General features: G+C 41.3%; 1 protein-coding gene across 4 annotated transcripts in view; it reads right to left on the bottom strand.

Annotated features, from left to right (window-relative positions):
- NOX4 (NADPH oxidase 4) overlaps window positions 1–17,067 on the bottom strand; it is a 173,710-nt gene that overhangs the window by 68,634 nt on the left and 88,009 nt on the right. For all 4 annotated transcript variants that reach the window (XR_014881130.1, XR_014881131.1, XM_085216403.1 and 1 more), the window contains exons 14-17: window positions 10,886–11,005; window positions 6,056–6,164; window positions 5,447–5,515; window positions 3,291–3,391 (exon numbers count right to left, since the gene is read on the bottom strand). Coding sequence is in view for 2 of the 4 variants with exons in the window: in XM_085216403.1 (XP_085072529.1) it covers window positions 3,291–3,391; window positions 5,447–5,515; window positions 6,056–6,164; window positions 10,886–11,005 (399 nt within the window). In the remaining 2 variants the exon portion in view is untranslated. The remainder of the gene's footprint in view (window positions 1–3,290; window positions 3,392–5,446; window positions 5,516–6,055; window positions 6,165–10,885; window positions 11,006–17,067) is intronic.

The raw sequence follows: 17,067 nt of genomic DNA, 5'->3' as shown, positions 1-17,067 counted from the left end.
GTCTATGCTATACAACTGAATACAAACACTGGCTTAGCACATCTGAGGACTCAGACATCAGAAAGCATCGCAAAGTTACAGAGGTAACAGCAACTGTGTCATTGTGCAGGCACCTTACAATGCTCTCATAGCAAGCCATGGTAAATATTCATACTCTTTTTTTTTTTTTCTCATTCCTATGTGTATCTACTAAACTCTTGTCTCCTGGCAGAACTTCTTTTAATGGCAAAGGACGTTGTGCTGGTGGCTGGATTTGCAGAAATAATGAGAATGCTACCGCTTGTCCTCAAACAAAATTCCACTAGAAGAATCTGAACATCCTCTGTTCTATGCACAGAGAATAAAAGGGTGTGCAAGCTGCCAGAAAGAATCTGTTTCCTACTGTGCATTTGACTGAATGTTATTGTTTTCATTAGTTTAATTAGTATAGACAACTGCTGAATAAAACCCAGAATTCATCTGCCTTTCTCCCTTTCATTTTCATTCATACATACCTCCTAAGCACAGACATACCTAAGCAGTGTAGAAATGTCTAAGCAGTACATTCTGCTAATGTACCCCCATCCTAGCAACATCCTTCCAAAGTAAACAGAATTACTGGAAGGGTAAACAGAGTTGCAGAAAAGTGAAGTGATCTGCCTAAGGTAACACAAGAGATCTGTGGTTGACTCACAAGGTCTCCAGAAACACTGTTCCTTTACCCCAGGGATTCCCAGGGATACCCCCCTTGATGGCTATTCTGGGCATCACTCCATGTACCACTTACCTCCTATAATTCACCTCCCACATTCTGCCCTACTTATGCCCACCACGTCCCTACTTGCAGGGAAAACTGAAATACTTTGCTACGCAAAAGACGACAGACTCAGAGTTGAAGTATTTCAGTTTTTTTAATTCCACATTCACTCATAGAGAGGAATATCTTCTGCATAGTGCATGGGAAGTGTACTGTGGTGCTCCATGCCTTCCTTTCTTACGGGTCTTTATATCATTTTCTAGGTCAGACTCCATCTCAAAAAATCTACTTGAAGTAAACAAAGCTAAGAAAGTACAGCAGCACTAGCATGGTGTAAGCTTTGCACTCAGGCTACAACTGACCAGAAACAAGTGCTGCTCTGTCCTAGGAAAAAAAGCAAGAAAAAGAAGACTAATAATTTATTACATAAAGTCCCATTGTGCATCTTTGGAACTGCAGATGTCATATAAAATATCAACAGTAGATGGCATGAGTCTGCCCTGCTTTTTTCAGAGGAAAGAGTTCGGAACCTGATGCTGGGTTGACCAATGACACGCTCTGAAGCTCTGGCAAAGCTCACACTTACAAATGCACTTTGACTATTTGGGACTCAAACAGAAACAACAGCAACAATCCACAAACCACAAAGCAATCAGATGGTTAAACTGATGAGAGGTTTGCCAGCTGTGTGTTTATTTATGCACAACTTTTACTAAAATCGCAAGATAAAAAATAAAAAATATCTTGCCTTCTTGGCTGCCCATAAACAAACCCAAGGGGTTGATTACAAATGCATGTGAATATCTGAACACTGGCACCAGATGCTGGAAAAAACGTGGTTGCTTCCTTTTTTTTTGTATCCATACTGTAACAGGGTTGTTTAGGTGGAATAATAGAAACTTGAATAAAGTTAGCAGGAGACTAGAAAATTGGAAGACTTAGACTACAGAGAAAAATGGAAGTCCCTGTCTTATTCAGGGAAACAGAACATTCATCTCTAACATCTGAATATCTGTGGGATACTGAGTTACAGGTTGTACTACCTATCATCTAGATGTCATATATCAGCATACAGGAAACTGTATCTATAAAGAACTACCTTATCTATAAATTGTGGTAAAGGGATGACAGATGGTGAGAAAGCCTACATCTCAGCCAGCTGCAGGATGATCAAAATACGCAGAACATTATTTAGGAAATGAAAGACATCTCATTTAGAAATGGTGGCACAATTCAAAGACCTGACAGGAAAATGCAGAGCAAATGGCACTTGAAGGTCTAATTATGTATAATGCAATAGAAAGCACAAAAGAAAAAGCAAGTAGGACTACCACTAAAAGCTTCATCCATATTATGTGTTATTGCAACCTTGCAAGGAAGTGGCAGAAGCATCACCATTTCCATTTTTATTTTATAAAACTCGGTTTGCACCGTTAAACAAAAAAAGATACCAGAATGTACCAGAAAAGGGTAACAGTTCTCTATACAGGAGCCTGAGACAAAGCCAACTTGCTTTTCTGCCCTCTCTATTTAACTTTCCTTCCCATGGATCTTTACTACAAAACTGCACTGAAGTGGTATTCACCTGCTCTGCAGCAGTCTTTGAGGCATCCTGGGCAAGGAACCCTTTCTACAACATCCTTCCTCTAGGATGTGAATCCAAGATACATATCAGCAGTACCTTATTCACTACCAACAGTGTAATATACAGGTTACTTAATATTACAGGGATATGTCCTATTAAATCAAATTGCCCATAGCCCCATCCAAATTGGCCTCAAACACCTCTGAGAATGGAGTTTCACAGCTCATCTGGGCAACCTGTTCCAGTGCGTCACTATACTCTTACAGTGAATAATTTCTTCCTTACATCTCACTATCTGGATGAAAATTGTTACCTCTTTTCCTTTCACCTGTCCCTGACAAACAGTCCCTTCCCAGTTTTATTGTGGGCTCCTTTACGTATTGGAAGGCCACACTGAGGTCTTCCCGGAGTTTTCTCCAGACTGAACAAGCCCAGCTTAGCCTCTCTTCAAAGGAGAGCTGCTCCAGCCCTCTGAGAATCTTCATGGCCCTCCTCTGGACTTGCTCCAACAGCTCCACATCCTTCTTGTGCTGTCCTGGACGCACTACTGCAGGTGGGGTCTCAAGAGGAAAGAACAGAGCGGGAGAATCACCTACTCAAACTGCTGGCCACACTACTTTTACTGCAGTCCAGGATACAGTTGGCTTTCTAGGCTACAAGTTCACTCTGCCATGTCAGGTTGAGCTTCTTGTCCATCAGCACCCACAAGCACCACCCACCCAAAACATCCTCCTCAGGGCTGCTTTCAATACAACTTCTGCTCAGCCTGTATTTGTGCTCAGGACTGCCGTGACCCATGTTTCAGTTTGTGCAGGTTATCTCTCACAGCAAAATACTAGCTAATTTCAACATTACTACTTTGAACATTACACTCTAGGATAAAACTCAAAAAACATTTTCATACAAACACAGCTGCACAGACCTAATATCCCCATCCTTCAGACTGTGGCATCCTAAAAGAAGACTCACCGCCTGTTATACTTCGCTATTTCATCAAAAAGGAGTTTCCACCGGGGTCGTCCAATCAAAAGCCTCGAGTTTAGGGCTTGATACTTTTCACCAATTATTTTCTGCAAGAAAAGAAAAATTCCATACTGCCTGATTTGCAGATTGTCTCATATCACCCAGGGCTCCCATTTCTGACACTGCCCAACATAACGTATCGATGAGGTGTAAAACCTGAACACAAGTATCAGACAGTTGTGATTAAAATTGGAGTTATTTCATGCATCACCTCTGCTCATTGCCTTTTCAATGGGTGTCCTTGGTGTTTGCTATACACTGTTCTTCATGCAGCTGCTCATTAATCTACTCATTATTTTTAAACCAATTTATTTGAACCATAAAACCATAACTATGCTCCTATTATTCATTCCCTCATTGGCCTTTAAAGCTTAGCTGGAAGAAACACTGCTGATGCAAAAATCATATTTCCACCCAGAGTTGTTTTGTTTTTTTTTTTTTCACTTTGTACAAGTAACTATTAAGACCAGGCCTGAAAAAATAACTAGGGAAATCTTACATTTCTCCCTGAGAGTTGTTTGCCAGCTCCTTTGTGCTGCTTCAACAGTGGAAAACAGCCAAAATCAGTCCCCATGTGAAACCCAACTCATTCCAGCAGCACTAGCTCACCAGCACTTCTACAAGGTCAAATGCCCTTCCATTGCAGGGCATTACCTTTCCTAGGTTTTGTGATCTACTACAATAGGAATGGAGAGCTCAATTACATCTTCTCCAGGCTCCCACATTCCCTTCACTGCTGAATGATTTGAAACATGGCTCACACCAATGCAAATACAGGCTTGGCCAACTCATCCTCCAGTGGCCTTTTATATTCAAGAGGTATTTGCTGAAGGATGGAATTGACTGCCTGTTGACACACTGGCATACTACTCCTGAGCAAAGGGAGCATGAAATGAAACTGCTCTAATTTTGGTAGCAGTCAGTACTTGGACTGACTTCAGTGAACACATAAGCTGTAAGACAATGGAGAGCAGAGTTTAACACCCCCTTGAGAAATCATGAGCAGCATTACAGTTCATGCCAGCTTTGTTCAACAGCCACAAAAGAAAAGTGACTTTAAAGAAAAACTTAAAACAAAGTTGACTTAAATAATAAATTCAGAATCTGGTTCAAACACAGTATCAGAAAACTTACACTGAATTGTCTGTTATTACAATCTTGCTGTGTCTTTGCCACACAATCCTGCTTCAAGTTTTAATTTTAACCTTACTGCTTACCAGATTCACAATTAGGTTATTTTCAAGCACTCCATTCAAGATGACATGTCATCCAGGCATTAAATCTGTGGAACATTGTTCATAACTGCTGTAGCTATCACATTATCTAAACTATTGCAAAGTGCCTCTGCTGGAGCTGTAAATATTATTCTACCAGGTATATCAAAATTCTCTGGGCATGGCTTCTCACTGCATTTCATGTTTTGCAGTAATTGTCAGGCTCACTCCTGGGCCTGTGGCAATGAATGCTGAAGCTTCCAGATGCAGTACAATCAAGCTCAGGATTACGTGCTAAATAATGTAAAATGAAGATCATAAGCATAAAGAGCTATGGGAGATTACAGGAGTAGAGGAATGAGCACAATACTGTGGCTTATAGTATGACAATTGACAGTTCAGTGTAATTTCCAGTCTCGTGCATCAAAGAATTTGTAACTTTTATATCTCAGACAAAAACAATCAGAAGCTTTCAAAAGTAGCTAGCTTCTCTCAAGGAAGAGATCTCCTCTTTAGGAGGAGATTTGAGCCTCCACGCTCCTACAACTATCCTGCTTTGATTCTTAGCCCAGCAATGATGCAGATTTCCCATCAAAACCTGCCAACTGTCTGGTCTGTGGCCTAGCCTGGAAGAACCTCTTTCCTAGAAAAGGAAGATATGGATTTTTGCCCACATATAATCAAGTTAAGACTACTAGACTAGATTCTCTTAATGCAGTTGGGAGGAACTTGCTCTCCTGTCCTCCTAATGAATCAATCACTAGAGTTTATAGCCTCATTTCCTGTTTTGGCCATCTGCCGTAACTCTCTTTTGCATATGACTGACAGTTTGCATTGTCTGCTACCCCAAGGTCTAGTTTGGTTTACAAACAGTTTTTAGCCGCATACCTGTATTCCATCTGTTTGACTGAGGTACAGCTGGATGTTTATATAGTCTGGTCGATTCTCTTGCCAGAGCTGGGAGGATGATAAAAACAGCTAGTGAAATAATATCCTTTCTTTTGATGTAAGTATAAAGTAACTTGTGACTACTATCTTGATAGACTGAAGTTTCAGCATCAGTGAAGTAAGCTTTTTAATGAAGATGTGTTTGCATAGTACCCCTTTGTGCAGTCCAGAAGGCTGCCCATTAGGCTGTGAAAAAAGTACTATTTTAGAAAGCTACACTGCTTTTAAAATCCTCTTGAAATTGTAAAACCCTCTCCCTTCTCAATCTGTGTATGAACCAAAAGGTAAAAGGCACTCAGACTCCCCGACATGGCATGTTCTTCTTCTATCTCATACATTTCACAGATAATTCTCCAGCAATAACGTGCAATGAAATACTAGTGAGATATACTCAAACTGCTTTATGTAGCTTCAAGCACAATGGAGTGTGGGTCAGGTAGCCCAGGCAAAGCTAGAGTTTGCTTGCATTCTCTATAGCATGCCAGCTGTAAAGTGAACAAATCTTGCATTTATTACATTATCAGTATCCTTCCAAGCAACATCTATTACCTTGTTATGCAACATACAGAGCAAATCTGCAAACCAGCGGAAAGATTCGACGTCCCTGCATACCCAGATGAAGTAGAGTCTTCTCAGTTTGTAGCATTTCCAGTCATCACTTGAAAATGAGATGTTTGAAGAATTAAAAATTGTCATTCAAAAAGAGAATGTTAACTAAGATGCTTTATATTCATTTGTGGAAATGCATTAGAAGCCAACTGCAAAGCTGTTCTTCATTTTGTGATCCATCAGACACTGAAATGATCAGCACAGTCTATGTGGATGATCATTAGAATAATAAATCTCAAGCACATGACCAACACTCCTCACAGAATGTGTTTCTGCATTAGAAGATGTCAAGTATACAGACAGTTTGGGCTGCAAATATGGATTCATGCATCATCATCATCAGACTTTTATTTCAAAGCAAAGCAGACATTCTGAGTTCAAGTGTATTATGTCAAATGTTTATTAGATTTATAAAGCAACCCCTAGGAGAAAAATACTGACAAATGCAATAATGTCAGGACTAAATTCTGCCAATGAATGTGAAAGCCTGTGGTTGATTATAATACTGCAGCAGAATCACAAAGACCAATTCAAATTAGAGCTCCATTGTTCTAGGCAACTGTAAGAAACGCTACAGTCCTCCGAAAATGCTGGTGATAAAGTGCAGTCATGGACAGATTCTGACATTTTGTTTAGAAAAACATGAATATTATGTCAGATTTCAAAAGCAAACAAAATGCAACTGCAGCACAAAGGAATTTTTGGAACAAACTGGAATAGAAAATAGAAATGATGATTAATGAGTTGAAACCAAACAAAAATATCTAGGAAATCTTTTCTTAGCTAGCCAATGCTGTCTGTGGTTGTTTTGAACATTGAAATGTCCAGTGAACAGTTTGTGTCCACATCCTCTACACAGATTTTCAGACAGAGAAGATCACAGGCTGCCGACTTCAAATACCAGTTCCAGGAGCCAACTTCAGTAAAAAGGCTTCATATCACAACCTAACATATTATTAAGGTTGCCTGTGGACTCAGCCAGGGTACTGTACTAACAGATACACATAAATGATAGATCCAGCTACTGTTCTACCTCCCCATGCCCTTCACTTACGTATATGCCTAAGAAGCAAAGATGGAGATATTCTTAGGAACATATAGGGGCTGAGAACTCTTATTTCACGGGTCACACGAAAAGAAAATGCATTAAGACTGGGGAGGAGTGTGTCTTCCAAGTCCTATCTACAGCTTTTGTAATTGTAAGCTGTTGACCTGTAGAGTAGGATTTCCTCCATCTTCTTCTGACTGCTTTTAATACAGGCCCTTACAAAGGGTCACAATCTGGTCAGATGTGACAAGATAACCATAAGCAGTAGTGAGGAAAGTAAGTGCCTTTCACCATTAAAAAAAAAAACAAACAAAAAAAGGAGAAAAATGTAAGGAATTTGTAAGGAATGACTATAGCTCAGCAATAGAACACTGCTCTTGGTGATGAAACACTGCAGCTGGACTATAAGATTTCAGGAAACACGTCAAGCATAAATTTAAAATCTCAACTCAGATAAACACACTTGGGTCTAACTTCAGGAGGATATATTAAGGTGAAATCTCTCATTGTAAACAAATCCAGATGTATACAGTACTTCTCGCACATTTCTATATGTTACCCCTGCCCATAACAGCAGCCATTATTTAAAGCTCCTCCTGTTGTAAGCCACCAGCTTTCTTTAATGTAAGTCATGATTTCTTAAAAATAGGGTGTAGGGTTCAAGAGTCAAGTGCAGGGAAGGGCAGGAATTAAATTGTGCTCACAGAACAGGAACATAATTGAGCAGGAAACAAATGACTTTCCTCTCGACAGGATTCTGATCTCTCTGAGGTCTGCATGTCCTTGACACCACAGGACTGGACTCGCTGCTCTGCAGCACTGGCATCCTAAGGCAGTTTGCATTTTCACACCTGCCAAGTTCTTCTCAGCCAGGGCAACGACAATAGGCAACTCGTCCAGGACACTGGCGTTTTGTTGTTGATGTTTAAATATTGAGAATGAAAGCAGGTTCAGAGTGTTTTTGTTTTTTTTTTCTGGAATCACAGAATTATTCCCCTGCATAATGTTACAGTGCACAAGAGGAAGATGGGCTATAAAGTCAGGTTATAGGATGGGCTGTTTGGAAATCTATTTATGGCTTTAACCAAAAGGACAGACTGCTCAAGTTTTTGGATGCTAAGTATCTGCACGAATTCTTATAGCATCTAATAACACACTGCTAGAGGCAGCCACCTCGTTACCTGCTACTGTCCTATCATTTATGATCTGTGACATTTTTACTAAACAATGTCAAAGATAAACCATCCCAAGGAAAATGGTCAGCAATACAGGCAGCTTACTCCTCTGGACTTCACTCTGGTAAGCTTTAAGAAGAACTGTACCACATTTCACAGTTTTTCTCTCTTTGAGAAGATGTTCAATATACTGATAGGGTAAGAAAATGAAGGGGCCCAAGATGGACTCTCAGGGATACACTATGAGACAGATGGGGTTGCTCATTTTCAGAAGTGCTCAGCATTGGCAGGTCCAGCTCAGATCAAGGACAGAAGAACAACATGGCATTCAATTCCAGGTTTTAATTTCACTTTTGTGTTAGAATTGCACATTGGTATGTCCATCTTAGTACAAATGAATCACAGAATCACAGAGTCACAGAATTGTAGGGGTTGGAAGGGACCTCTAGAGATCATCGAGACCAACCCCCCTGCAAAAGCAGGTTCCCTACACAGGTAGGCGTCCAGGCGAGACTTGAATATCTCCAGAGAAGGAGACTCCACAACCTCCCTGGGCAGCCTGTTCCAGTGCTCCGTCACCCTCACCGTGAAGAAGTTCTTACGCACATTCGTGCAAAACTTCCTGTGCTGCAGCTTATGTCCGTTTCCCCTCGTCCTGTCTCCACGTACCACTGAAAAGAGACTGGCCTCACCGCTATGGCCGCCACACCTCAGATATTTATAGACCTGGATCAGGTCCCCTCTCAGTCGTCTTTTCTCAAGGCTAAACAGACCCAGTTCACTTAGCCTTTCTTCATAGGGGAGATGCTCCAGGCCCTTCACCATCTTTGTGGCCCTCCGCTGGACTCTTTCCAAGAGATCCCTGTCTTTTTTGTACTGGGGAGCCCAGAACTGGACACAGTACTCCAGATGAGGCCTTACCAGGGCAGAGTAGAGGGGGAGGATCACCTCCCTCGACCTGCTGGACACGCTCTTCTTAATGCACCCCAGAATGCCATTGGCCTTTTTGGCCACGAGGGCACACTGCTGGCTCATGGCCAACCTGTCGTCCACCAGGACGCCCAGGTCCCTCTCTGCAGAGCTCCTCTCCAGCAGCTCATCCCCCAGCCTGTATTGGTGCATGCAATTATTCCTCCCTAGGTGTAAGACCCTACACTTGCTTGTGTTGAACCTCATCCGGTTTCTTACTGCCCAGCTCTCCAGCCTGTCCAGGTCTCGCTGAATGGCAGCACAGCCTTCAGGCGTGTCAGCCAATCCTCCCAACTTCGTATCATCAGCAAACTTGCTGAGGGTGGCCACTATCCCCTCATCAAGGTCATTGATGAAGATGTTGAACAAGACCGGACCCAGCACAGACCCCTGGGGGACACCACTGGTTACAGGTCTCCAGCCAGACTCTGCACCACCAACAACGACCCTCTGCGCTCTGCCAGTCAGCCAGTTCTCAACCCACCTCACTGTCCACTCGTCTATCCCACACTTCCTCAGCTTTGTTATAAGGATGTCGTGGGAGACAGTATCAAATGCCTTCCTAAAATCAAAGTAGACTACATCTACCGCTCTTCCCCCATCCACCCAGCATGTGACAGCATCACAGAAGGCCACCAAGTTGGTTGAGCACGACCTCCCCTTGGTGAACCCATGCTGACTACTCCTGATAGCCTCCTTTTCTTCCAGTTGTCTGGAGATGGACATCTGAAATGCTTCAGATGTGTACTGTAAAGCATTCCTAAAGCCATCCAGCCTTCTAAGACTTCAGGGAAGGACTGCTGCTTTGATTGGCTGTACTGTAAAACTGGGTTCTTAAGTGACTGAAGATCTGAGCTAACATTCAAGCAAAAAATAAAAATAAAAAAAACATCAACAAAATCATAAAAACAAGCCTACTTCCTACAGTGTAACATTTTGGGGGATCCATGTTGCCAGTGTGACAGAGAAGCAAGAGATGAAAGGTTTGGTTTGAAGAGAATTTCAAAGGTTTTAATTTAATACAGAGGGAAGAAAGTAAAGAAAAAGGCATACCTAAATTTTTAAATTTTTAGCTGTAGTTAAAATCCAAACACTATCTGAATCCATGTCAAGTCCATTCCTTTAAAACCCTAAGGGTGCACACTTACAGAATCCAAACAAAACATGACAGTTGGCTTGCATTTCCAGCTGAAAGACTGTCACAAACTACTGTCTGAAAAAGAGACTCTATCACAGTCCACAGCTTCCTCTAAGCTGATACTGGGCAACAAATCTAGCTGAAGGGTATGTGGTTATAGCAAGCATCAATCATAGTCTATCTAGTGTAAGGGTATAAACATTATGCTATTGTCCAGTTGATGTGCATTAGTAGCACAGCTCTGCCAAATTCTGGTTTACATAATCCATGAGATTACTTACGCTCCCAGATAGCCTAGTCCTCTGCCCCTCTTCAAGGAAACATTCACTTGTGCTATGCTAAGTTTTGAAATATTCTGAGAACCCTTCTGACATGTACAATTATGGTAAATTGGTGTGTAAGGGAGAAGAAATGGCTTTACAAAGTTTAAGTTAACTTACAGCAGAGTGTTGAGTACTGATGCAAATGGTGTAACTCCAATACCACCGGCCACGCAGAGGCTGACTTCATAGTTCAAGGATTCCTCAAAGGGACTTCCAAAAGGTCCATCCACATACAGTCTGCAAGAAAAGCAAAAAGAACACTTTTAGAGAAAGCTGCTAAAGTCTAAGTTGAAAGGGAAAAAGAAGTAGGCTGGAATTAAAACTCTGAGAAGAATTTGTTTCAATTTTTTTTATTATTCTTGGGATGCAAAATATGAAAAGCTTTTTCCTGGAAAGATTTGTTTGAATGAGAGAAGCCAATGTACAGGTGGTACAAAAAATTATGCCAGATAAAATTTCTTGGCATGATTTCCATGATTAGACAAGCCTGTTTTAATTAAACTGGTGGAGATGACTAAATTAAGACTGCCTTTTTATACCCTTTATGTCTGGTATTAGAGGACAAAGAAAGTGCTGCACTGGAAACAATAACAAGTTGGTGGGCCATATGCAGGGGCACAAAGAGTTTGGCTAACTCTGCCTAGAATGCTCATCTCTTGAACATCAGAAACAACTGAGATGGACAAATGGATATGAAAATCTATTTTTCCTGGCTTCTCATTATGCTTTTCAAGGGCTTCCAGAGAATAAAGAAGAGCTGACATATATCCATCTTGCAGCATTCAAAAGTAACGAATTAACATCTGTCTACTCCTCCATTTCATGCAAAGACTCTTGAGAATGTGATCTACCCCAAACATGGAGAATATATGAAGAGGGGAAAAAAAACACTGAGCTGCACCCGTTTAACTCGTGCCCCTCTGTTTTACAACAGTTTTGTCTAATTGCTTTTAAAAAGCACTTAGGAGACTGAGTCCAATTCCAACCCGTTCTGAATATTTCAAAGACCACTGAAAAGTCAGCCAACTATAATTCAAAATGGCTCTTTAGACATCTTCTCAGCTTCAATTTCTAAATTGTTGCTATACTGCTGAAGTCTGACCAAGGTCATCCATAGATAATCAAAATATATGACTGTAATTTTTCTAATAGGATCATAAAATAATGACAGAAACACTGAATGACTTGGGTTGAAAGAGCCCTTAAAGATGATCTAGTTCCAACCCCATGCCATAGGCAGGGTTGCCACCCACTAGACCAGTCTGCCCAGGGCTCCATCCGAAGTAAGATTCATATAAGCCCTATTCTACCCATGTAATACCTAGTGCATCTTCTGACTTCAGTCATAGATTCACCTTTACAAATGAGAAACTCAAACAATGAGAGAACTCAAAAGGCAAATCTAGTCAAGATGCATTCTGTGTAGGAGAACTACTTGGGAGATTACTGGATTTTAGGTAACCAGTGGGACCTGCACTGCGTTCAGCAGTGCAGCAACTCACAGTAAGGCTGACTGCAATCAACCTTTGTCATGACTCCAGAAAAAAGCTCCAACTTATACATTTTTATTCATATACGTACTACTAGAATTATGCAACAAGGCTAGGCACACTGCACATCTAAAAAATGGGCACAAGCTTCCTCTTCATACAAAATTAATGGCTAAGGAGATGTCACTTTTCCCCAAAAAATGTCTTCCAATTCCTATCTGTTTCTTTCCTATTGAGTGCTGGCTCTTAGTTGTAACTTACTGTCATACAGTCTGATTCTCCTTCTCTTAGCTTTGTGGTTTGATCCTTGCCCTCTGACCAATCAAGACAATATCTTGTCTGAGCAGCTAACATAATCCTTTTGGAAAAATTTCTTCCAGAACTCTACTACTGTTGACATCTTGATTCTTTGTTAGGCTCCTTATTCTAAAATGACTTATCTGAAGGTGTTTAAGTATCTATGTTCTGATGGATTTGAAGGTAAAGGGTCTGATCCCTATCTATACTCTGTCTTATAATCTCCTCCTTGGCTCCTGATGCTCTAAATGGAGAGAGAAGAAGAAGACAGTTGGCCTATCACACCTAGTATCAGAATGCATTACAAATGCCAATAATAGTTACAGATTAGTAGAATTTTGTAACTCATTAATCCCTAAATATGCTTATTCCTATTTCAATCTTTATGTTCCGAAGTCAGAACAGTATTCTACAAATGTTATCTTGGAGAATTAAAACTTTCAGTGTTAAGTATGTTAGTACCAGCATGATGAGAATACTAGAAAAACTAATTAATTCCTGTTAGGATGGATGAATTCATTTGCATAACGGGGCCAAGAAAAACTTAACTGGATGTGTGCATAAAATATAAACAGAATTTTAAGCGTCTTCTCATGAAATGAAAAACTTCATTTCCCATTTGCTTACCAAGGGTTTATCTTCCACTAATGAAATGGGACTGCTGCTGGAGGACAGGGCAGCAGTAGCTTCTTTAAGAGATCTTCTCAATATTGCACTATTGTTCAACCTGAAGAGGCAAAATGGCACCTCTTATTTAAATAAATAGCAGGGGCAATGTAGAGAAACAGGTAAATACTCTGACAGGAACTTGGCCCAGGGAAATTTTGAGAGAAGTATACAAATGTTATGGGTCTCTGATGTGTGTCTGAATGGGGATCTAATTTGTGGATATCTGGGTTGGGCAAGATCAAATTCTGTACTGAATTACCAAGCACAGGAACTGAAGACCACTGCCAATCCTGGCATACCGCCTATACATGTGCCCTAAACAGATCCTGCCTAGCTGGTAAAATTCGGAGAATCACTCCTGAAAGGCACTTAGGGCATAAGTACAGCCCTGAGGGCAACTTCTTGCATTTCACACATGAAACACTTTCATTTCTATATACAGACTCAAAGCCAACACTTTGGGAGAAAACAAGCAAACAGAGCAAAAGCAAACAAGCAAAGTACAGTTTTTCCAGAAACAACCACGGCTGATGTGACTACAGTCATAAATTGCAGGAATTCCATACAATGCACTCAGGCCTGCTTGCGGACTATCTGAAGTATAGATTCCTGACCTCACATGGGACTAAGAAACCCCTGGAAAGTGTGAGTGACGTTGAATATTACTGAGGTGTTCATAAACTGAAACATGCAAAACCTGATATGGTCACGCTAACCCAGAAAAGCATGTGCTTTATTTCATGCCAGAAATTCAAGAAATAAGCCTCAATTAAACATGTATTTTGATCAGATTGCTCCAGTTCATGGCCTGTTAGCCAGGTCTGGCCTGCAAAATATTTCTTTCTGCCCACCAGTTCTTCTGACAAGGGGGTGAGATGCAGTTGTTTGGACAGCAAATGCAGTCAGAGGAGCCAAGGGCTTCCTGCTGTGCCTGCATGTGGCCCAGCACAGAAGAGCCAGAAGTTGCTGCTTCCAATTGTGATAATCAACGAAAAAGCAGGAAAACTACTGCTATTGCATTAACTCACTCTACCAGACTGCTTGAGAAGACTGATTCGTAGAATCATAGAATGGCTTAGGATGGAGGTGACCTTAAATCATCTAGTTCCAACCCTCCTGCCATGACAGGATTGCAAACCACTGCTTCAGGCTGCCCTGAATCCCATCCAACCTGTCCAAGAATGCCTCCAGAGATGGGGCAACCACAGCTTCTCTGAGCAACCTGCTCCAGCAGCTCACCACACTCTGCATTAAAAAAAAAGAAAAAAGCTAACCTAAATTTCCCCTCTTTTAGTTTAAAGCTATTTCCCTGTGCTCTGTCCCTATCATACAACATAAAAAGTTGGTCCCGCTCCTGCTTGTAAGCTCCCTTCAAGTACTGAAGACTGCAATGCAGTCTCCCCAGAGCCTTCTCTTCTCCAAGATTAACAAGCCCAGTTTCCTCACCCTTTCCTCATAGGAGAGGTGCTCCAGCTCTCTGATCATCTTAGTGCCCTCCTCTGGACCCACTCCAAGAGCTCCACGTCCTTCCTCTACTGGGGCCCCAGGCCTGGATGCAGTACTGCAGATGGGGCCTCACAAGAGCCGAGTAGAGGGGGACAATCACCTCTCTCTCTCATCTGCCACCCCTTTCTTGATGCCAGGTTGCTGTTGGCCTTCCTGACAGCAGGAGCACAATGCTGGCTCGTGACCAGATTTTTGTTCATCAGAACTCCCAAAGTCCTTCTCCACAGGATTGCTCTCAAAGAGTTCTTCTCCCAGGCTGCGCTCATGTCTGGGTTTAAGAATTCAAAGAATAATGTGACCTGTTGGGTTGATTTTGTTGAATGGATGCCATAAACATACTATTTAATCCCTGTTTACTATAGGAACAATTTATAACTAAAAGAAATGTGGCTCTGATGGCCTGATGGCAATGGTCAGATAGGATTTCAAGACAGAAGAAGAAATCTGATGCCAGATCAAACAGCAGAATGAAGAATGGAGCACAGATTCAGTCATGGGCTTCTTCAAAGATTATGCAATTTGCATTTCCTGTCAAAGTACTCTTCATTTCATTTGGTAGAAATGCAAAGTTCTGAATAAAAGCAGTCCATTATTATAAATGAAATTTCAGACCTTCAGTAAAAAGACAGACAAGCCAAGGGAGATAAGATGACTTTTTGTTTCTTCAGTTGCATCCCAGATATATCACACTACTATATTATGGTCTCCCCCTAAGCTTTAATTTAATTAACATGAAGGAAGGGAACGGAATTTTAGTAAAAGTTTAGCAATTCCCCTTCAGGCAAACTTATTCAAATAACAAGTTGTTCTTTTCACATGCATTCATTTCCAGACTTTTGAGTGTTTTCAGTAATTCTGGCACAACTTTTCAGCTCACAAAAAAGAAAAAAGCCCTTCAAAACAGGATGTATCACAAAAATCAGCAGAGCACCATATTAAAAAGATAGATGGTGAACATACTTTCTATTTGAAGCATACATATTATACAGTACGGTAGAACAAAAATATCCCAGCAAGCACCAAGACAGCTTTTTCTTGTTTTTTTTTTAACAGGGCAATGCAAGTGCAGTATCACATGGCTGTCCCTAAACTAACAGACATGGTCTTGGTGACACAGGCAGCTGCATTACTTTTGTGACCCAAGCTATTCTCTTCTGAAAGGAACTGCACAGGGATGTGTGGAAGTACCTGTCCACATCTGTTCAACTTGGATGACAGTGCCATGCTTTGCTGTAGGGTGCCCTGAGACAAGTTTACTGCCTATATTGCACCTCATTGCTCAACTTTACATTGTAGCTTAGGGAGCTACTGTGAGACATTATCAGGGATATTAGTGGAATAACAGATGGATAGAAGACTAACGAAGAATTTGTAGGAAATGTTAATTAAAGTCTCAGCGTTTGGAAACTGAACAAAATGCCTGGATATTAAGTACTGCATTAAGCAGAGAGTGAAGTCCTCGTCTGATTTAAGTTTATAGCAAAACTGTTAGTAATGTCAAAAAAGTAAGGACTTCCCCAAGCAGAATGAGATTTGATATCCAGTTTCCTGCTATGACCTAAGGGTAGATATCTTTGTATAAGTATACAATAATACCTAAGGGTGGATATCTTTGTATAAGTATACTGAGTAAGTCTCCTGGAGTCAAAAGAGATGGAGACAGGATAATGTAGGATGAGCTGTATGCCCACTGACTGCACTGGCTCAGCTCAACAGGACCTCAGAGATAGTCCTGCTCTGAACAGCAGCTGAAGGCCACACAGAACTAAAGTGGTAGCAGAAACTTATACGCTGAGCCAAAGCATCAGCTCAGTACAGCCATGACAGATACAGACTGAAAAGTACAAGGAATCAACTCTGATGGCTGAATCTGTCTCCTGCTCTGCTACTGCAATTCCCCTCCCCTCCAATGCACCAATGAGATGCCATTCCCTTTCTCTGATAACCCACAGCACCGGCCTCCACCCCCATGTGATAAATATTCAGACAAGTGCCTTCATGTTCCTCCCACACTCCCTTCGTGCCTGGGAGGGAATTCTGCAAACATCTGCAGAGCTATTTCACTATCTATCTCCCACCAAATTCCTTATGAATTCTTGCTTCCCTAGTACCTAAAAAAAAAATAAAACAGGAGTTTACAGCAGTGAGGCTGCTGGCTTGCTGGACACAGCTCAGTGATATTCTGGCCCAGTACTGTTTTGCTGTTGCCCTGAATTCTGCAATCTGGTTGCATCCATCTGTTGTTTCCAGTTTAAGTTTACATTAGTTTGGTGAGGGCAGCCTCTGCTGTGTGGCTGTGTGCATCTGAATGCATGGTAATACAGATGAATAATAATG

Source organism: Meleagris gallopavo, chromosome 1 (genome assembly GCF_905368555.1).
Source record: "Meleagris gallopavo chromosome 1, MGAL_WU_HG_1.1, whole genome shotgun sequence".
Classification (NCBI taxonomy): domain Eukaryota; kingdom Metazoa; phylum Chordata; class Aves; order Galliformes; family Phasianidae; genus Meleagris; species Meleagris gallopavo.
This window is presented reverse-complemented; position numbering and strand designations above follow the sequence as displayed.